The 22,998-nt window shown below is 45.0% G+C and overlaps 1 protein-coding gene across 4 annotated transcripts in view; it reads right to left on the bottom strand.

Annotated features, from left to right (window-relative positions):
* The window catches only part of UBE2H (ubiquitin conjugating enzyme E2 H), a 69,540-nt gene that overhangs the window by 9,667 nt on the left and 36,875 nt on the right, over positions 1-22,998 (bottom strand). For all 4 annotated transcript variants that reach the window (XR_002102628.1, XM_019543814.1, XM_019543815.1 and 1 more), the window contains 3 exons: positions 11,194-11,233; positions 10,365-10,417; positions 4,295-4,423 (listed from right to left, as the gene is read on the bottom strand). Coding sequence is in view for 3 of the 4 variants with exons in the window: in XM_019543814.1 (XP_019399359.1) it covers positions 4,295-4,423; positions 10,365-10,417; positions 11,194-11,233 (222 nt within the window). In the remaining variant the exon portion in view is untranslated. The remainder of the gene's footprint in view (positions 1-4,294; positions 4,424-10,364; positions 10,418-11,193; positions 11,234-22,998) is intronic.

Genomic DNA, 22,998 nt, shown 5'->3' with positions numbered 1-22,998 from the left:
GTTCATCTTGGAGTCAGTGATGACCCCCAGATCCTTTTCTGCCTCTGCCCTGACGAGAAGGGAGTTCCCCAGCCTGTAGGTATGGTGCTGGCTCTTCCTCCCCACGTGCAGCACCTTGCACTTGTCGGTGTTGAATCCCATCCTATTCTCATCCACGCACCCCTGTAACACATCTAGGTCCGACTGTAGGATTCCCAGAGGCTCCTCTACGGATTAGTAAAGATTAAAGAAAACCACTCTACCCAGTGGGACTCAGTCTAGAAGATCCCATTAAGCCTCTCTGTGATGCTTAGTTTCAGTTCTCAAACTGTGGATGTGCGTCTCCAGAGATAAAACATCCTTGTTAGCAGCAGTACATGGGGAAGAGAGATAACAAACCTGATTACCCACCCATCAGCCCTATTGTCTCTCTGCAAGTTTGAGTAGGGAGTCAAGCCCTTACCTCTCTCTAAAAGTGCAGTTTCAAGAAGTTAAATGAATAAAGGATATAATACAAGAATTCACTTTTTGTAGAAAAGAAGGATTAAATTGAGGCTTCCTGGCTGCCAGTGATTTAAATTGTAATTTAAAATCAAATCCACCCTGAGCAGGACTGGAAAGTATCAAATATAGTACTGGCTGAATGCCACTCATCAGACAAGACAAGGACATCACGCAAAGACCCATTTCTTCACGGCTCACTTGTGATCCAAGAGCCATGGATCGAAAGCTGATGTTCAGCTGAAAAGGGACATATTTGGATTCATATGAGCCACGATGAAATACTAAGAGTTGCGTTTAAACACAAACCTTGGCTCTTATTCCCAAAACCACAAAGGGGGGCGGGGGAACCCAGCACGGCTGCCAGGCCATTGGGCTGGACTTTTTCTCGTTTTCTTAGGAAATTCGAGACTTCCCGGGAACATTCGTGCCTAAACAATGAGCCTTTCTTGGATTAAACTTGTGCTGTACTGGAGGATTTACTTTTTCAGCCCATTAAAAAGGAAAGCTGACACCTGAAATGCCTGTTGTGCCAGTTTTATGGATGCAAGTGTCACGCTGTCCTCCCAGGAAGGAGGCTGCAATGCGTCATAACGCAGACTGGAAACGAAGGTGTTGCACCAAGGGAGAACCAGCCTTGCTTTGGACACGTCAGCTCCTGAAGGTGTATGGAAAGCTACATCTGCACCCCATTTACAGCTCTGGGGTACTTCACCTATTTACAAAAAAACCTGCTCAAATGATGTCTCAGCCCTGATTCTTCTGGTTTTTTTGTAAGAATTTTTGTTCAAAAGGTGCAAATGGGAATTAAAGGGCCAGAGTACAGTGGTTCTCAAACTTTTTAAACTTGAAGGACTCCTCAGAAAATACAAGCTCCGAGCTTTCATTCATTTTTTGACCGTGGAAAAATGACAGAGCAGTTCTTCTGCGTCAAAGAACACAAGGGGTCAGAAAGTTTTTTTAACACTGGATTTCTATTTAAAATCTCTGGGTTTATCTTGTGAATTGCATCTGCACACCTAACGGTGCTAACACTGCCTGGCACCCCAGATACCCTTAACAGGATCTCAAAGCACCCCAGGATGCCACGGTCCCCCTGGTTGAGAAGCATTGCCATAGGTTCATAGAGAATTAGGGTTGGCAGGGACCTCGGGTCACATCTAGTCCAACCCCTGCTCCAAGCAGGACCAGCCACAACTACATCATCCCAGCCAGGGCTTTGTCTATCTGGGCCTTAAAAACCTTCAAGGATGGAGAGTCCACCATGTCTCTGGGGAGCCTGTTCCAGAGCTTTACTACCCTCTTAGTGAGAGTTTTTCCCAATATCCAACCTCAGCTTCTCTTGCTGTCAGTGTTGAATCCCATCCTATTCTCATCCACGCACCCCTGTAACCCATCTAGGTCCGACTGTAGGATTCCCGGAGGCTCCTCTATAGATGAGTAAAGATTAAAGCCCATTGCTCCTTGTCCTGTCGTCTGCCCCCACTGAGACTAGTCCAGCTCCATCCTCTTTGCAACCCCCCAGCAGGGAGTTGAAGGCTGCTATTCAATCCCCCTCAGTCTTCGTTTTTCCAGACTAAACATCCCAGCTCCCTCAGCCTCTCCTCACCAGTCATTTGCCCCAGTCTCCAAAGCATTTTCGTTGCCCTTCACCAACTCTCTCCAACTTGTCCACATCCTTTCTGTAGTGGATCCTTTTGTAGCATTTGAGTCCTTACCTGTTCCTTGCATGTTTGAAAAATCTCCCGTTTCCTATCTTAAGCTATGTCTATCCAGATAACTTAGCACCCCAGCCAGCAGTGCTCTCATTCATGCCATGCTACATGGGGCAAGTTGCTGTCTAACATGGAAGTAATGTAGCCACATCCTCAAAGTGCCATGAGCAGCCTAATTAGCTTGGGGGCAGGTCAACTGGTACCATTACTCCACACTGCCAATTAGCCCATCTGAAGTGGTGCATGGAGGTGGTGAGACAGCTTTTGGTTTAAGGGGCAGCCTGCTGGGAGCAGCTCAGTGACAGCTGGGTGGCCACTCTATTTGGCTTACGGCATGGACAAGGCCCCAGTGACAACACAAGAGATCTGCCCTAGGAAGTCAAGGAAGGATGGAAATTGCAAAAGGTTCCCTTGCCTCTGTGACCATAGTCTGTGCCATGCGGGCTGAAGTGCTAATAATAATCAGCTTCCCACCTCAATACAAAAACCAGCAACAATAGTTAACTATGGGTCTTACCATAAATCCTAGAATCACAGAATAGTAGGGCTGGGAGGGACCTCAGGAGGCCACATCTACTCTACTCTGCTCTGCTCCCCAGCTCACAGCAGGATCATTCCTGGCTAAATCATCCTAGACAAGGGCTTGTCTATGCTGCTCTTAGAAACTTCAGGAATAAGTGCTCAAAAAACAAGCACCATGTAGGATGCCCAAAACACTCTATAAAAGCAAAGGGACAAGGGCTCCATTAACATCCTGCAAGGACAGGTACTTTTTGTAAGGATCTGTCACTTCAAAACCGTATGCCATGTTTCCACTCGCAGACCTGATCCTACTTCTCCTTGAACAAGACATCAAGCAGGTACTTTCTGCTTTCATAACTAAAACATGGGGATGGAAAGGAAAGAGGGAATTAAGAACTGTAACTACATAATTTATTTCCCTCAGCTAGAGCAGATGTTACAATCCACTGCATCAATTCTGACATATCTAAGGCTATTTTCAAATCCTATCAACATGAAGCATGGCAACACTTAGCTGTATCTTATGTCAGTCATAGCAAACTAATAGATGCTGGGTAGTCCAAGTGGAGATGGGATTCTTGTAAAGAATGGTAAAATGGCCACCTGCATATACTGGAAGGTATTCTGGACCTCGTTCTTCATAGTTTACAGCATCAGATTTGAGATATGGAATGAAGCATTTGTGAGGTCAGGTTTTTCCATATCTGCTTTCTGCAGGGCTCTTCAACCTCTCTCTGCCAATGCTGGTGACAGGATACCAAACTCAACAGATGCAGGCTCTGCTCAACAAGGCACTTCCCATATTTGTACCAATGAGTTACTTTTAAGAAGGATCAAGTTTCTGGATGTGGTTTGATTCCTTGATTATTTGTACTCATTGCTCTAGCAGCAGCACACAACAGGTTTAAGAACTTGTGAGGAAGGGTTAGAATGGATGCCAGGTACATAGGACTTACTAGCTGGCTTTTCGTAGCACCTGCAAGCTGAGATGTCGGTGGAACTGATGAACACAAATTAAACTTCACCAGACCCTACTTGAAAAGTATTCAGCCCATTTTTCAGGGAGCAGCAGCTGACACAGTTAAGCTGCGACCAAGTTCACAAAGCCTGCTAGAGAGTCTACTGCTTTATCCACAAAGCTTCCCTGACCTTCCACACTGCAGAGTCTGCTTTAAAGTTTGGGGATTTTTGAAAACAGCAACCCCTTTGGGCATGGCTACACTTGAAAGTTACCTCAGAGAAAGGTAGGTTAAGAATTTAAAAAGTACCAGTTGGGAATACTCCATGTGTGAGCTCAGTGATCTCTTAACTTTTGGGAGTTTGCTAAGACATCCTGCCCAGCAGTCTGCCGGAGCAGAACGGTTCCCTGTAGGGTACGCAGCAGCCCAGCTTTCATTTGCAACCAATGTCAGTTCCATCCATTCCTCCCAGAGGACTCCCCCAGGCTAAAATTAAATTGGTTTATTATAGAGCAAGAGCAGGTTACAACTAGAGAGTTTAAAGGACAAATTTTCATCCAAGCAGAGTTGGAATCATAGTGACAGGATCAACTTTTCAGCATCCTGTTTGCTCCTTACCTTTAATTTTCTGTTTGTACTCTTCTGGTCGGTGAAGATACATGGCTGCGGCGTCACCATTTAGAGGATCTATAGGGTTAGGATAGGCCAGCAACTGGGGCAGGAACGATTCAAATATATTGGTGAGATCTGCAAATCAGAACAGAGGTTCACGTTGCAGCGAGAAATCTCAGACCCACAGGCCAGCAAGTCACTCTTGATACGTGGCCCATCAGTGGAACTAGGCTGATGGCTGCTGTCAGGTACCAAGACTGAACGGCAAGGGAACGCTGGCCTGTTTTAACGGTGCTGAAGAAGAAAACATGTACGAGTTTGATAAGGCATTCCCAACATTACAGGTACAGAAGGGATTACAAAGTAAACCTCATTCAAAATACTTTGCAAATGTTAAGGAGTTATCCCTCAGCAGCTCCACGAACTGGGAACCTGCCACATGTTTTGATAAGGAAACTGAGCAAGAGGTTAAGCCCACAACTCTCAACCAGGGTGCCGCAAAATCCTTTTAAGGGTGCTGTGGCACCCAACCCCTGCATGAGGTGGTGAATGATCTCCTCTCCCCACCTGATGCCTTGCACCCATCCCAGCAGCACCTGTGGCTGCTCTTTCAGTGACTGCTGCAGCTACTGCCCTCCCTGCCAACCCCTGGTGAAGGAAGGACGCCCCTCAGGTACAGATCGGTGTCAGGGAGAGGGGCAGACAGTGGCAGGAGCCTGCCCCCACTTAGCACTGGCTAGATTAGTGGCTCTCAACCTTTTTTAGCCTTAAGAACCCCTCCATAACCCTTCTGAATTTGGACTGTAGCTCAAAGCTTCTCAACTAGGGTGCTGTGAAATTCAGAAGTTAATGAAGGGGCCTGGAGGCTAAAAAGGTTGGGAACCACTGACCTAAGCAATTTATTCAAGACACTACAGGACGGACATCCATTAAATCCAGTGCCTAGCCCTGAATACAGCTTCATTTTCATTGGTTTACATTATATTTTTCCATGCTTCCTCCTGTTACATCACCGCTTTCAAACACGTCTCATAGTCCATGACTTTACGGTGACGCATCTTGGCACAATACGATTTTCAAACATTTTCAAGCCTTATGGAAAGAGCAACCAACACGTTCACCCTCCATTTCAAAACAGTACTGATCTGAACAGATCACATTAATACTTTGGTGCCAGTTGGCATGTACCACTAATAAAGGAAACAAGTTTCTGACGCGGATGAGCAACTATGAACTCGTAAAACCCTCCCCCCACACCCCACCTCTGAGAGAGACGGGCACCATACTCCAGAGGCAGAGGTGTCAAGATGACATGCTCAAGAAGGGCTGTGGCCACCCACAAGGTGAAGCCTAGGTCCCCAGCACGTAATCTGGAGGGTCATTTTACTGTTGGAGTGTAGTAGATGCACACAAACCTTTTCAAAAGGAAGTTCACCCTTAAGTATTCGTTACATGCATTTTAGCTACATCCGTCTTTTCCTTGCAACTAGACAGACTTGTACTTTCCCTCCTGATGGCAGCGAAATCCTCTTGGAGTAGCCACAGCACGAGGAGTGACCAAAATCTGTCTCCTACCATTGCTGAGTGAGGCAATCTTTGAAGTGGGCAGGGGGGAGAGGGGGTGTCATGATATCCTAACCTCCACCAGCCCAACAGATTCTAATGGGGGTAGGGTTAGGGGTTAGGACTTGACCTGGGTCTTCTAAACCTTTCCCTCCACCCAAGTATAACACAATTGATCAAAATGATATAATGCTGCACCTTATTTTCCTATTACTAACATTATCTATGACCCCTGGGAGAAGCACAATGTTAAAAGCTAATGTACTGTTGACGACCAGGCCAAGCTCCTGTAAAGTCAAGCTGCGAATGGTCTGCCTTGGACAAGCAGGACCAAGCAAAAGGACTTCACCATTTTAATTGATTCTTCTTTCCTGAGTTAACACATCCAGCATGTATACAAACTCCAACAAACTGAGTCACTGTTCAACATGAGCCCTGTACAGCAGGGATGGAAAGCGGTACCTGTCTACAGACAGGAGCTGCATCATTTTAAAGCAAGCTGAAGCAGCATCACATTTTTCCAGTAAACCTGTGCAGCTCTGGGCACAGACCAGCCTCTTGGTATTTGCCACTAAGCTGCAAGAGTCAGTTATACGTTAACTGAAGGTTTTCACTAAGCAGCAAAGCCACTGCACTTCCACAGTAGAGACTAGGGGGAGGAAGGGCACAGTGCAGAAGAATACTACGTCTCTGGGCTAAGTCTGCTGTGGCTGACATGTATGTATATAAAAAACAGTGCCAGGTGCCCACATCGGCAACTCCTGGGATGTGTACCAGCTGGTTGAAGCATAGTTCTACTCTGAAAAGAGAGCAGAAAAATAGTATGGCATGAGTTAGAGTGAGGGTGTTTTCAAAAACTCCTTTAGAAATCATTTGTCCCCCTCTACTCTAGTACTTGAGGTATTCTCAGCAACAAGTGGATTTCCTAGCAGGAACAGATTTATTTTTTTTATTTTTTTAACCTAAAGTCCAGCTTCTAGTTTTCCTATTGGAAAGTATTAAATCCTTCCCAGTTGAAAACCAAGTGGAAATTGGGAGTATAGTTAGCTAGAGAACAAACCAGCCCTAAGGAAAGGTTAGTCATGCCTCATGGAAAATACCTTAGGATTACTGCTTTCCCCTTTAAAAGCATGGCTTCTTTCTAACATCCAAGTAAACTAATCCTCCATTTTGCACTAATTGGGTGTGAAAAGAAAACAGTTCATGCACATACACTGGGTGACCCGAGGCCAAGTAAGGTTGGAGCCTTATGAGGGTCTTTTGGGCAGTTACGTTAAAAGTTACGTTACTTTTAGGCAGTTCCTGGAGCTCTTAACCCCTGAACTGTCCACACATTAACATGTGTAAGTGGCTTCAAGCACTCATTATGCAGCTCACAGTTATGCCACTCCAGGGCAGAACTGTCTCTGATCCACACAACCCACCTCCTGTTCCACTAATGTGTGGCCATTCCCCACCAATGTGCCACCCCAGGTGAAGTCCTCCAGTAACCCAGGATGCACAGCCCTTCTCCACCCTCCTATTCTGTGGATACCCCACTCCTCCCCAATCAGCTCACCACTGCACAGGGGTTGCATGGCAGGGCTGATCCCTCTCCCCCCCACCCCCAATCTTCATCCCTGCGGGTCCCTCTTGACACCAGCTGAAAGATGACTGCGGTGCTTCACATTTTGCCTGCCAGACTTCCCATGGCCCTACCATACCCAGCTCCCATAAAAGCTCGTATCCGCCCAGCATACTCCACAGCCCTTTATTTCCTCCTCTTCCCTCAGTGCTGATCCAGCCTTCTCCTAGCTAGAGACTGCAAGCTAATGAGAGTTTGACCGACCAACCCAACCTCTCCCAACCTTTTTCGAGTCCACCTCCACACCCCATGATGCCCGGTGCACCTGCTCTGATCAGGGACAGGGCAGGGGGCTATTTTTGCTGAAGCTTCCCCTCTCAGCTGGCAGCCTTGATGAGCATCAGGAATGTTCAGCCTGGCTGGGAGGCCGAGATGCCCAGCCGAAGCAGGCAGCACTGGGGATTCATTACGGAGCAAACCAGGCTCATGAAAGCTGTGTCCCTGCCCTGGCTTCCCTGGCAGCAGGCTGCCCCCCACCCTGCAGCAGCCGTGCTGGGTACATGAAGCAGGGCGCTATTGGAGCTCTTTGCCTAGCAGGAGAGGTAAGGAGTGAGCCACAGCCCTAGAAGCCTAGAGAATCATAGAGGCAGGGCTGGAAGGGACCTCATTGCTCACTATTTCTCTAGCAGCAGGTCACAGCTGTGCAGACAGGAAGTCAGAGAGGGTGCCTGGACTAAGTGTGACTGCTCCAAACTCCAAGCTAGCACTAAGCTGATCAAAATTTGTGCAGCTTGAAGTACAACATGTAACAAGGCCGTCGGTTAACTAAAAGGAACATAAAGAGTAAATCCTTGTCTTCAGTGTAGTGGATCTGACTTGCACTGGGTCTTTGCTGCTAGTGCAGGAACAGCTTAGTTCAAAGGTAAAACACATAGCAAAATAGTGTTACTGATTTACATTGAAAGACTTTATCCACATACTGACTGTCACTTCAGCGTCAAACATGCCCATTTCTGCAAAGGGAAATATTGTGTATTCCCTCAAGGTGAAGCCAAGCATCTGAATGTTTTGGTGACTGAATCGTAAAGGGGGTGGGAGAGAAGAAGAGGTAGGTCTGATGGAGTCACTGTTACATCTGGACATACTAGCTACATCAGGAGTTGCTTTGTCAGCACTCAAAAAGCATGCCCCAGCAAAAAACAAAAAAAAAAAACCCTGGGTAATCTGAACTAAGATGATTGTGACTGGGGCTAAAAACAGTTTTGTTTGACAAGTGTTGTCAGTTGGTGTGGAGTGATCTCTTCACTGCTGCTCAAAGGAATACACAGTCAAGGCATCTTGATCACATGTTCCTTGGATTACTTATGGAAAATTAAAAACCAAGCAGGCATGAGTCTTTCAAAAATTGAGATGTTTATACATCACAAGAGGAAACAGTTGTTTTTCTCCCTGTAAGAGCCCCACTGACGATGAAACAGAGAAGAATTAGTTAGGAAACAGGTTACCAAAAAAAAGTGTTTGTATGACACTGTTTGGAAATACTGTGGAAACTCTGTTGTGACAATGCACTATAGCATGTCTCAACACAGGAAACTATTTGTGCATGGCTTACAAACCAGACTGCAGATTGCTGGCTCTCAGAGAATCAGCACTGCAGATAGAGTGAAGAAATTCTAAGCTGTCTAGTCCTACATGTCATCTGTGGCCAGCATTTAAAGTTTGCTGAACAAAACTGCATGTTGCTTACCTAACACCCTAACTGCTTATCCTCCTATTGGATTTTCTCAGGGCAAAGTCCACTGCAGGGAATAAGCATGTCTGGTGCAATCGCTGTAGAAGTGAGAGAAGGGTTTGTTCACCCTAGAATTGCAAAAAGTCTCCTCTTCTTCCTTCAGTGAAAACACCTGTGTTACAGCTAACCTGATCTCTATTTGCCTCAAAGGTGCAAGCCTGACATGGTGCAGCCCCAACACAAGCACTTATGACATGCGGACTGGGAGTACGTGGAAAGTTCAATAAGTTGCTAGAGCAATTCTAGTTCCCGTGTCCACTGTTTCCACAACATAAGTTATAAAGGGGTGGGGATGACCCCAAGCTGAGCTTAACTAATGAAAGTAATTTGTCACTTTAGCCATCGGTTTCAAATCTCAGAGCCAAGAAATCCAGTGACTGGGGGCAACAGGTCGAGCTACAGCTTGCTGGTGAAAGAGAGAGAGTTTAGATTTGAACTCTTATTTGACCGTCTCTATCCTATCAACCCCACACCAAGTGTCAGTATTTTTGTCAGGAAACTCCATCTTGTCAAGGCTGCCTGCAGTAACCGCTTACGGTCTCAACAGCTTCAGAATCTCATGAGAACTGAAAATTTTCTTCGATCTTTATCACTACAAGCTGATACTTATGGCCTCTGAAGATAAGCAGGTCATGTCCAGCCAGAACTGGGTGAAAGACCTACTTGGAAAACATATCTCCGCAGCAAGTGGCGCATGCATTTCACAGCGATGCTCAGAGAAGATGGTTTCCAATGCCTTTTCCTGTAGAAGCTGCTTCACAGTCCTGACAGTCAACGAACACCTTCAACACTGACTGAATTTTAGTTAGCAGAACTGCAATCCAGTTACTTAGGTTCCTGCTCTAGGTTCTCAAGTGAAACGGGGTGGCATTCCTACTGAAAATGCTGCCATGTGCTGCTGAAGCGCTGCTACCTAGTACAGAGGTGGCTGGGGCAATTCCTGTGTGACATGTACAGAATACTTTAGCATTTTGGGATGAAAGTTGCCATGCAAACAATAATCAAACTTCTGCAGCTGTTCAGAGAACAATCTACAATTTGGCTCCAGCTTTCCAAGAGACACCCAGCACTGAACACCTCCAAACTGCACTGAGGTACTAAGACAAATAAAGTATACTCCCACCAAATAAACAGAAGGAAACACTGCCAACACTCACCGTAGAGAGCTGTCCAAGTCTGATTAATTACATCTAGACATACCGTTCCTGACCTGAAACAGATGGAAAGAAAGAGCAGAATTGAAAACATCTGCAAGTTAGATAAACACTTCCAAGTTTAAACACAGGTTTTGATTTCCACCTTGGCCAACTCTTACGGCAGGCTGTGTTAAACTATAGATGGGACTGGATCAGCAGCCATAGTAAATAGGTGAGCTTTTATACCAAGTACGCAGACCTGACCTTTGACAAGCAAGGAATCTCACTAGCGAGTCAGTCTGAAAAAGGACGGCAGGGCTTCATTCAATGGGCAAATGAAGTGACCCAATGAGGGTTTCTAGTTATATATTATAAATGAGGTTGTATGCTAATGCTGATTAATACAGAGAGGCCAGTAGGCTTTGCCAATGTTCTCCTTGCTCTGGAGAAAGCCCATGTCGTACCTGTGAAAAGCAGGATTAGCAAGCCTGGATGCTTCCAGCTAGAAGAGGCAGCTCATTTATTTTAAAAGAGCAGCCAATGTTGTCTGCATACAGGCCACAAGCAAAGACGATTTCTGCATCACGTATCCCCATACACTCCTGCCTACAGCATCAGTTCGACCTGGATGTTTACCAAGGGGTTAGTTACATGACACACTGTCCATTCACATCAGGTTCTTAGCCTGGACTGTCAGTACTGGATTAGATGAAAGCTTTATCCAACCCTACCTATTAGCACACTTAAAAAGAGAGAAAAAAAAGCTGCTTTAGCTCTTATGAAAAGCATAATACTGCTACAATCTGATAATATCCTTAATTATTATACCACACAACAAGGATTTACTTACGCTTCGTCGATGTTGGGATGGAAAATTTTATTCATGAATCCTGTAAAGAGATGCACATTGGTAAATATTAGAAAGAAGGCACTGAACGGGGTTTACAGAAAAGGAGGCAGGCTATTTACCTAGTAAGCCCTCATCTCAATAAGGTTCATTGGAAGCCTTAGGTTAGCTATACATAGTAATGTGACCTTTAAAATGTGCAAGTCCCATTTTGACCCAAGGGTCCTCAGCTGTTCCCTTCACGTTCATCAAAAGCTCCTGTTTATGCTGCAATTGTATTCTGAGATTTTGCAGTCCAGTATCATCTCAAAAAGCCATTTCCCCATCAGAACCATGAAGCACATGCTCTTTGTTTCTCCAGGCTGCAAGGGGTTTTAGAACAAATACTGTAAACACAAAGACTTAAGCTCAATGTTTGCTCAAGGATTAAATTTTCTTTTTTTTAAATGTTGCCTAACCAAAGGTATTCAATAAACTTCCAATCTTAGTATTAAGTAGTATTTGCTAAGCACGTAGCTACCTTTCTGCAGCACCGGGAGCCCCTAACACTTACCAACTGTTTTACAGAACAGCAACAGGACAAACTGTACCCCAGGTCTTTAGCAAGTACAGTAAGGGAAGTACTGCAGTTTCAAGACTCTGGGAGGCGCTAAGCTAAAAACCTGTTGCTGTTCAATGCTTTTTTTTTTTTCCGGCTTGGAAACGAGCATATTGAAAGACCCTGTGGTTTAGACAGTCACAGTATCAAACTAACCTGCAACCTGCTTATGTCCGTATCCATGAGCAGCAGCTACAGGTAAGCCATGTTCTTCAGGCAGCTGACTGAGGTTAGCTTAAACCAGTGGCTCTCAATATTTTTACACTCATGGCACTCCTCGAAAAACCCCTCTTACCTTCTCACTCATTTTTTGACTACAGAAAAAAACCCAACCAACCCAACAGAGCAATTCTGCTGCAAAGGAATCAGAAATTCTGAGCTGTTGGGGTCTGGTTTCCACACTATGGGTTTCTATTTGAAATGTCCAGGTGTGAATCACCCAGAATCTTGTGCATCGTGTTTGCACATCACTGTGCGGCCCCCAATGGCACTCCTGAAAGGATTAAGGCATGCCAGGCTGCTGTGGCACCCAGAGGGAGAATCATTGGGTTAGGCTCATCCTTGAGATAAGTGCAGGTGGTACCAAAACTGCCCCAAATCCCTATCCCCCCAAAAGAGACACCTCAGTCTATTTGTTTTATAATACCAGCATGTTACATTAGGTGCTGTAAAATATAAGGATATTGAAGAACAGCAAGTCCCTGCCCCTCACAGTTTAAGTGTACCATATTCTCTAAACAGTAGCGAAAGCAAAGTCAGATTTCCACTAACTGACTGCTGGAATTAAAAACAAGATACCATAGTGAAAAAAAAACAACAAAAAACACAACAACATTACAAAAGCCTAATAACGGATTGCTATAGGGATACAAGGGAATTTAAAGTAATGATATCTCCCTTTCAACTAGGAGGAATATCTGTTTGTGTATCTACTAACTTGTCACTGAACAGTTTTAGCTCTTTATATGTTCTTCATAAAAGCTCTTCTTACCTTCATTTTTATATCATTAAGGAGTTGGGTTTCCATCGAAAGCTTTTTGACATTTTAACACTGCTATCTTCCAGAATTTAAAATAAAGCCTCCTTTGCTTTGTGCATTACCTCTGAGACAAGTGCCACCCTGGGAATATTACTGGCCAGGGAAATGTTCCTTGCCTTTTCTGCAATAAGGAGATGTTTGTCTGCTCTTGTCTCTAAAAAGAGAGATAGTTACACCAAGGCCTTTATGTATAAAAAATAGGAAGAAGAGTCAAATGATATTGAAGATAGTTAAATCTGGGGCACTGATTTTACTTCATCCCTTTAAACAGGATGCATATCTATTGTATCCTCAAAGGACAGCTAAAAATATTTTCTATTTCAGTAGAGACAAGTTTTATACTCGCAAAGTTGTAATGCAAGTCAAGACTGTGTTGGCGGTCTGAGTTCAACAAACTCGGTGCCTCGATATAACCTTATGTTTGGCTACTCTTCAGTAAAGTCACGAAATATTGATACACCATCTCCAGCCAAGAGAGGAAGTGATCTCAACTTGCGAGTGACAGAATGAATCCCAGCTGGGGTAGGAGAGTTGACATATGGAGTTAACGCTATTGCTTTCCATGCATTTAAAACCTGAGTGTAGTTTAATTTTTCCTGCAATGGCTCAGAATTCACATATATACAGACAACGTGAGATTGAAACGATGCCCCAAGTCATCACAGATCAGAGACCAAGCCTGAATTCAAGGTTGCGTTGTGCCGCAGACTAGACCCACAGTGAACGATGGTTCACTGTAAAAGGCTTTACTAGGTAGAGATGACAGGAGTGGGGAGAAGGATGAAGCAACAAAAATAAGATGCAGATGCACGAGCGAGCTGAGCTTCTGGAAGCATGCTCTCTATTCCTACCTCCAAGATTCAAGCCCTGCCACTCCACAACCTGAGTTGTACTGTGGTTATCGCCACCTCCTGCAGAAGACAACAGCATCTGCAGCTGTCACAGCATAGTCCTTTACTCCTTTCTGCTATACTCCAACATACTCAATCCTTGGCTCCACCAGCGCAGCTGGAAACGCCCTTTTGCAAGAGCGATTCCTCAGCCAAGTGTTTCTCTAACTGGACAGTCAAACTCACTTGGCCCTCAAGGGCTGGATGTGAACTGAGGGGCTCCTTGCAGGCCAAGTTCAGACCCACCAGGTCAGGGAGCCGTGTGGATTAATGCAGCCACCGCTCACCCTAGTGCTGTCAAAACATATCCCCAACAGGACTCTGTACCTGGGTATTTGGCAGCAGGCCCCACACCCAAATTCGCAGCCTCTCCAAGAAGCCCTGTGGATGAAACAACACAGCTCCATGGGTCAGAACTGGCCCATGGATCACATACTTGACACCCCTGATATGCAACATCTGCCAAGCCATTCACTTCATTATATGTGTAGGTGCTTAGGCTATATTCTAAAATTGTGGAGAGCTCAAGGAAGCAAGTCTGTCTATTCAAGTATTATACATGCACTGGTCATCTTGTTTATTCTTTTATAAAAACAATATTTGAGGCCTCATAGCTAGAAGACTAACCGTCTCCTTCCTGATGCCCTAAGGTTCAAGTTCTCCCAAGGAAATGGCTCATCTCCTGTTCTACGAGGAGAAACACAGCATCGCGCCATCATTTTTAGCTGCTTAATTCGTTACAGAGCCTCATTTGTTAGTCTTTTAAGACACTGGCCAAGTCATGAGAAATTGAAGGCAACTTATTACATGCCAAGCTGATCTGCATTTAAGTACAGTTCTATCCAGCCTCTCTCCTTCCTTATGCCCCATCTGTGACTAAGACCTTCAAACCTTTGTTGTCCAATAACAAAATTAGACATTTCGGTCACCTAGGCCTGGTCCAATAGAAAAAAAACGTAATAACATACGAAGATCAAGTTGACCTATACTTGCAAATAGAGATTATAGTTGAAATGGGAGACCTCTGACATGACATTTGTTTAAGGGACTCTACATCTGTAAAAACTAAAGCTCTTTCCAGCTGATTTTGAAGAACATACCCAAGTTCTTAAAAGTAAGATCTTCAATAATACAGTATAGCCTTGATCAAAATGTCACGCGGCACTCCAAATAAGCTGATACCAAGACACTTTTCAGGGTAATACATATTAAAGGACATGACCCTGTTTTGAATAATCAAGGTTATACTGTACTGGTTATGCAAAAGGTTGAAGTCAGTTTAGTTTCTGCAAGTACACCCGTATCAAAAAATTACAGCATCTTTTCTTGGACAATGCACCAGGCTACATTATAAAGCCTTATTTGTATGTACAACACTTATTATAGATGTTTAATCAGATGGCATGGTGCAAATACTGTGCTTTAGACATTTAGCAACTGAAAAAAGCCCATGTTGGTTTGAAATTATAGATGGAAGTGGGATGCTATCTGAGTTTCAGCTGCTTGTGCATGCGAGTCGGGCTATTTCAAGAACTGTATTCTAAGACCCCCTTTTTCCTGCTAAACAGAGAAGATCTATCCATGAAAGTGATCAGCAGAAAGTGACAACCACCTTGATATGATGGGCTCAATGGGCATATTTAGACTGCCTCGCAAAAATACTTTGCGGTAAGATCTGAAGTAGCCATTGCTTTGGTTGATAGACCTTCAGCAGAGAAATGTATTTCTGTAGACTTCCTTTCTGCACGTAACTTAGAAGGCTGCCAACTCTTCCTTGGCTGCTCCAAACAAAATAAATGTACAAATCTGTAAAATTCCAAAAACTGGACAGGTTTTAGTGCACTCTTGGCATCTAAACTTTGACATTTCCTCTTGGAGATTTCGGGTCTTGGCAAAGTGACAGGAAAATAGGGTCCTGACATCTGAAGTTCAAAGAGAAGCTTGAAAATAGATTGCAAATATAGAGCCCCCCTAGTACTAATGGACCTACAAATGCTGATTTTTAACTGAAAAGAGCTATGAGTGAACATCTTTTACAGACTACCTTCCAAATCAACAAAGTTCAAGTGGACCACTGTTCACATTGATTTCTTTGTTAGGAAAAGCTTCCGACAACTGACTCCATGGACACGCCCCAAAGTATGTCCTCAATCTCCATGGATAGATTTACGCTTCTAGGTACTGGGTTCCAGTTGGGTTGAAACCTTCCTGAGGAAAATGCACATACTATGTGGAGAGATGTCCAACATCTTGCCTCTCCTGTCAACTTAAAGAAGTCTGGAACAGTGTTCAGCAGCTTCTGGAGGTAAGGGCCAGCAAAATATCATGTACTTATGAATCATCTCTTTGTCTTCAGTAATCACTCGCAGACAAGGATGACTGTCTTCCCCATGGGCCCAAAGATAGCTGATGAGGCCGATCTGGGAAACAACAAACTGCTGCAACTTGGGCATGCGTTTTCGTGTGGAGTGGGTGGCTCTGGATTCGATTCATTCTGTGACATGCTATTTCTGCCGCTCCTGCTTTTCCATCTCTTGCTGTCATCATAGATTCATAGATACTAGGTTCAGAAGGGACTTCATCAGATCAAGGCCAAACCCCTGCGCTGGGCAGGAGAGTGCTGGGGGAGGAGGGGGGGGGGGGAGAAGGTGTCAAATAACCCCAGCCAGATGCCTAATCAAATGGGTTCAAAGTACTGAGACCCTTGCAGCAGACTCTTCCCCTGTTTGAGGTAGTCCTGGACAATACTTTCCCGTAAGTTGATGTCGATGTTGCGTTTTTTCAAGCTGGCCTCGAGGACATCCTCGAAGCGCCTTCTCTGCTTTCCTCTTGAGCGTACACCTTGACTGAGCTGGGAGAATAAACTTGTTTCAGGAGTCTGGAGTCAGACATCCGGATGACTTAGCCAGGAGAGTGAAGCTGATGTTGGTTGATCATCACCTTGTTGCTTGTGAGACTTTGACAATATTGGTGCATCCATCTACCCACTGGATTTGAAGGATCTTTCATAGGCAGAGTTGATGATACGTCTGCAATGACTTAAGGTGTCTCCCATATCTTGTCCACGTCTCAGATCCACATAGTAAGTCCTAGCAGCAGAGCTGTACTGCTACCCAGCATGTCCACAGGGGGCAAATAGAAAAATGACCTTTAGGGAAGGTTAACTGTGAAATAAGCAGGGGTAACTCTGACAAATAAGCAGTTACAGACCAAGCAGCAGGATGTTGTGCAGACAGCAGATGGTAACGCTTTCCATCTTGAAAAGCCACATAAGCTTTGATGGTGCCGTGACATGGCGAGTACAGGTTGCTGCTGTCATAAGCCTGCCCATTCCCTAGCCATGACTCTACAAATCCTCAATGGCAGAGCAGGAGGAAGATGTTTGAATACTAACAGCTGTGAAGGTGCAGAATGGGATCTCCAACTGTTCTGACCTCCCTGCCGTTGAATTAAAGGTCCCATCCTGTCAAGAACCGTGAACTTCTTTCCCTTTGGGGAAATGTGCAGCAGCTTCTCCGTGATAAAAGTTGTCACTCAGAGATGCCTTCTAAAAATCATTTTTAAAAAATGCTGTGTTTAATACTGGTAGTACTTGCTTGCTGTTAGACACAACCTCATTAGGATATTTTTCCTTAGAAGTTGAGCAATAATATAGAAAGGGCTTCTAGGACTTGTTGCTGCCTCTAAGAGCGTTTGTCCTGGTTCTCTCTGATGGGCTGGAGACCACAGCCCTTTCTTTTGAAGTCATCTTTCCTACCTGAATAGCCCTTGAAGTGTTCAAGCAGCGTGTGGAATCAGACTACCAGCTTCAAAGAATGGGCTTCCTGCATCAGGTCCTCCTATTCACCTACTCAGGCCAGGAAATTGCTTTTGGTTTTGAAAGCAGCGGAGTAGGGGGTAGAGAATCAAAGGCAGTATTGGCTGGATGCTGTTCCCTCTCCCCTCTGCTGCCTCAACGGCACAACCTGCCTACAATGCTGGCCGGTAGCAGCTGGGAACATTATGCACCCGGTCAGTATTTCCTCTTCAGGGCAGGAACTGGCTGCATTCCAGCGTGCAGCGCTTCAAAGGGCATCACAATTGCTTATCTGGGCTCAAAGTACAGCAGAGCTCCTTGGCCGGCTGAGAGAGGTCCCAGGAAAGCTGCCTTTTCTGCGGCCTAGAACAACTGAACAAAAGCAGGGGTAGGACAGCTAGCCCTGCTGAAGAGCAGGGCCCGATGAAAAAGGGTGCAAAGACAACAAGTTCCAACTTTCGGCTTTGTCTCTGCTCTCCTGGCAGGGAAGCAGCCTTGTGGGATCAAACTGTGCCAGGAATAAAGCAATTCCACTGCTAAAAGGAATTTGGATTATCTCAGCAACAGCTTAGCTAGCCTGTATCCATCACTACTTCGGTTCAGCCTTGTGTCTCCTTTTCTGCACGGGGAGACACTCCTCTCACAAGCCAAGGCCAGCTCTACACGTTTTAATCTCTTTCCTTACCTAGATAATTATGTCAGCAGCTTGCATCCAGTTCTTTGTGGGGTAAAAGCATGCACATGGGAAGTTAGCTCAGAGAGGGCCAATCTTTTTTGGCACGCATGCCACAACAGCAATCCTGCATGGTCTGAGTATCACTCTGGTCCCCTTCCCCTACCGAATCTGTTGTCCTGCACTCTGCTTGATCTGCACCTGTGTTGCCTGCCTTTCTCTGGTCTGCCACATGCCACACATAGGCTGCCTGTAGCATTTGTGGCCACCCCGGGGTTAACTGAAAACCTCGCTTTCCTTTACCTCACCACAACCTGTTCATGTACGTCTCTGCCCAGACTCTTTTTAAGGAGATCTGGGATAAATTGTCACTGTGCTGAATTGTTTCAAGTCAGAAATAGTCCCATATGCAGTGAATTACCTGAGCAGCAGCTACAAAGGAAAAAGACTTGGAATCTGGGATTTCATCTGGCGATATTTCAACTCACTTTTAGTGGAAAGGAATTGCAAGAGCATGCGTGCTAGTGGTGAAGATCTAACTGTGTGATCTCAAGACATTTTAAAGAGTAAGTGTGAAAGATGCTATGTAATACTAATGCTAATTCAAACTCCAGGGATAAATACCTGACTAATAGCTGTGGGATGGTGTCTATTATAGTAACATGCCGAGCGAGAGCATTTTAATACAGTACCTTGGATCCTTCTGTAACCGCACTGCAAGGCAGTAAGAGACTAGGGAAACTGAGATAGATGTTAAGTGGCCTGTCTATAGGTCACAGCCAAGACTTCCCGACTCCTAGCTGTGCATTAATCATTAGACTTTCCCCCCTCTCTCCTGCAGTGGGGAAGGTGGCATTCACACATATTGTTTATGAAGTGGTGGCAGAAGGCAGATTCTAGAAAATCCAACATCTGCAGAACGGGCACACTGGGTAATTCAATTTACCTGATTGCTTAGGTACTGTGAGATGACGCACAGGCTTCAATGACCGGCACAGAAGACGCTGCAAATTTGTGCCAGATCGTACTGAAAACAGTTTCCATATTTTGTCAAGTCTGTTTTCCATTCCCCGAGTACAAGAGACAAGCTGTACAGCTGTGTGTGTCAATACAAGAGAATAAAGGAACGGATAAAAATGACCCGAGTCTCATCTATCCCTTTACACATAGGGAAACATATTTGGAAGAACTGACACCTTCAAGTTGCTTATAGGTTAAAATAGGGACTATCATAGGCATGGAAGAGCAAATTTGTAATGAGCTGGGGTGATGAATGACTCATGAAATCCTAAGTAGCAAAATGTAAGGCAATCCAGCAAGGGGCTGGAAGTAAAAATAGCAGTTGCAGCAAAAAGAAAAATGGAGCCCAGGCTAGGAGAGATCTGGTGATCTTGTAAAGTGCGGCTGAAAACTTACGTCACTGCTACATTTTGTTCCATAAAAGGCTGCATTGGATCCCAATGCATGGCGGGCATTTCATTTTGGAAAGTGCTTTGGGGTGAGAGGTGAAATACAACCATGCAACATATTGTAGATATGTTATGCCAGCCAGAGATGTGGAAGAGAAATAAGAATCTAATGTATAAATATACAGAGGGAAAGGTGCAGGGATGTGAAATGCAAGGAAGGCTTTTGGAAGTTCATGTGCAGTTTTCTTTCAGTTTATTTCTGCAGTGTCTTGGCCTGATTTTCCTGCAGATTTAGCACTAAAATGGAAAGCTTTCAGATACTTAGACACATGTACAGAGCCCTGGGGTTCCCCTTCTTTTACCAATTTTAACTCTGCTTAACATCCAAGCAGAGCAGGAAAGACAAGCATTGGGTTTCCGTATGCGTGTCTGTGGCATCAAGGGAAGAGACCCATTAATCTCTGGTTTTAGCAGGCATATGAACAGATTTGTTGCTTTTGGTATGTTCTTAATTTGTTCAAAGTACTCGCATAGGTTGGGATCGTGAAAAGTACTTTGAAATTCCCCTTTTAAAAGCAAATCAGGACTCGTAGTTGAGATGATATCTTTTATTAGACCAACTAGATTTTTGCAAAACAATTTAATTTTTTTTAAAAGCAGGAACAAAAAGAAGCGTGTTCTCCTGAAGATATCCAATTCTAAAGAGAATAAGAGAAACAATGCCATGAGGGTGTTTGAAGTAGTAAACAGTTCACCCACTGGGGAGTTGGAAGAAACCAGTGTGTGCACAAGTCTGGGAGACAACGGGGGAATTTAAATGAATTGCTGACAGAACCATTAAAAGCAGCACGTAGTGGTTTCAAAGGGCAACTGGACAATTTTTTCCTGGGAGACGAACAGATGTGCCCCCCTCCAGACTGAGTGGCTTAGATTTCAACTCCAGGCTCCACAATTGTGACCGAGTGAATATTTGCTTTCTCTCCACATCTGCAATCAAGATCAGAGCCAGCCTGACACATCTGCATTTAAGTTTATATTCCTGCCTTCAGAAATGAAACGCCAGTGTCTTTGAAAGGATATTCTTCTGACATGGAAAGTTAAAGACTATTTTGAGCCTGGTAACTTCAGTGATTTATCTGACAAGCAGAAAGGCAGCAATGTATATGCAAAGTCAGAAGTAGGTGGCAGGAACCCACAGGCCAAAATAATGAAAGCTGTAAGTACATTAGTGAGAACCTCCATTCTGATGGCATCTTTCATGTAGAAAGATCCCAGGATGCTTGATAAACTATAAATAGGAAGCACTCCTCACATTATTGGCAGAGCACTCTCTCTGGGACAGGGCATTCTTTACAAGGTACAGCAATATGTACAAAAACAAAAAGGACGGAAGAAAATGCCTTGTATAACCCAAAAGCAGTGGGAGGGGATGAGAGACCCTAACTGGATAAAAACAATATAATCAAGCACCACAGCAGAGCCAAAACTACTTCTACAACTAATCGCAGGATTTTCAATGACAAAAACGCAGGTCCTCTATTTTAAATCTTTTCTTGAAGACCTACCCTGCAGCAGCACAAATAAGTCCGATGCCTCCAATGTAAGAAAGGGGACGGTAATTTTAGTAAGACTTTGGAGGAAAACACGGAAGTGAAGTACACTCCAAACAACAGGCTCAGTCAAGTTCTTAGGTATCTTATTCAATGCTACGCTGGGATAAAAGCTGATTGGAGAGGGTTCATCAGAGCCCACTTTTCATACAAGGAAGACTAGCTGCCGTTCATCAAGAGCAGAGTTTTGGAACTTCAATACGCTTTAGGAAGCTACCAAATTTCTTGAATGGACTTTTTTCTTCCCCTTTTGCAAAGTTCACATTAAGAGTTTTTAAATGGACTGATATATTTCAGTACAGAGCACCAAAGACACAGGGAAGTGGCAAAAGCAGCACTGTTGTCTGAACATCTCTGTATGCGAGATGTCGTTTGTTAGAGACAAGGGTTACATTTTATGAGCCAGCGACTTTGGCTGCCTATTTAAACTCTGCATGCATGTGCAACCAGTGTGGTGGGATCTACATTTTTTGGGCAAAGAAAGCTTCTTCTGCCTCTTGGAGAGAGCTGTCCCTAGAATCGGACAACAGAGCTCTCACTGAAGTCATCTTTCCCCTTTTTCTTCTGCTATGGATCAATAAAATTAGACCAAACCAGGACTCCTTCCAGGTGAGCCACGGTCTTTCACTGTCCAGAATCAGAGCTGCCTTACTGACTGCAGGTGGCAGGGGCGAGTGGTGTCATTAACTGTGAGCTCCAAGGAAACTAGAATGAACAGCAACAGCCACCAGCTACAATGGGTCAGTGCATCACTGCAGGATTTTCTCCATCTCACCTCCAAGCCAGGCCTGGCTTCCTGTTGAGGACTGCAGACTGCTCCATTGACACTGCCCATCCCTCCTGCAACACTTATGTGGCTCAAGCAAAAAGTGCCTGTGGGGAGCTTTTGCTGTCCCCAGAAGGGCCAAGGGTTCACTGAGGCCTGGCCTTACCCTGACCCAGACTGGGCAGCAAAAGGACAAGCCACATGAAAGAAAAGAAAACCTTTCTTGCTGCAGCTGCCTTCATCTTCCCCTGGACCAGCCAGTCCCAATACCATTCCCCATCCATCTCCAGAAGTCCTTGGGCAGAGCGGCCGATGAGAAATCAGCTCATTGGGTCTCTGAGACTAGCTCTCGTGTTCAGCTTCGCACTGGGCACCCAGGCTGCCCCTAATGGTGCATCTGCACGTGGCATTTAATAGACAGTAGTAGGATAGCTTCAGTCCCATCAGGGAGCAGGGACTTGCACTGAGAGCACTTCTATACAGAGCAGTTAACACTTCACTGGGCCACACTCCCTCTGGTTTGATCTCCTGCCCCTCTTGCCCGCTCACCAGGCCAGTTGCACAGAAGCCGAGGGTGTTCTGTGCAATGCCTAGCCCAAGGCTTGGTGGTAAGCACACTAAGAGACATGTTTAAACCCCCTTGGGAGTGAACAGGGTGACAGCTTAAGCCTGGATCAAGTTCCCCAACTGCTAACCTACTGAGCTAAAAGGTTCTTCCTGCAGTCACTAGTCATGATTTTTCTGTGACCAACATTTTGGGGATTTGCACAAGGTTTACATGCCTACCTAGGGGAAGTAAAACTCCTGCAAAGGGCAACCAGAGTGGATCCCTACTGAGTTTATCCTCAAGATGGCAAAAAACCCCCAAGGCATACACCCGTGAGCAGGATCTAAAATCTGAGTACATGTCCCCACGTGCCAAATGCGTAGGCAACTTTAGCTGCATACAGGCTGTGTACCTGCCTGAACGGGAGCTGGATTTGGGCCACAGACCCTCTACTACAAGGAGTGAGTGAAAGGAACGCTA

The sequence above is a fragment of the Crocodylus porosus genome, unplaced genomic scaffold (assembly GCF_001723895.1).
Source record: "Crocodylus porosus isolate Cpor-Errol unplaced genomic scaffold, CroPor_comp1, whole genome shotgun sequence".
NCBI classification, from domain to species: Eukaryota; Metazoa; Chordata; order Crocodylia; family Crocodylidae; genus Crocodylus; species Crocodylus porosus.
Note: the sequence above shows the minus strand (reverse complement) of the source record. Positions and strands in the feature narration are given on the sequence as shown.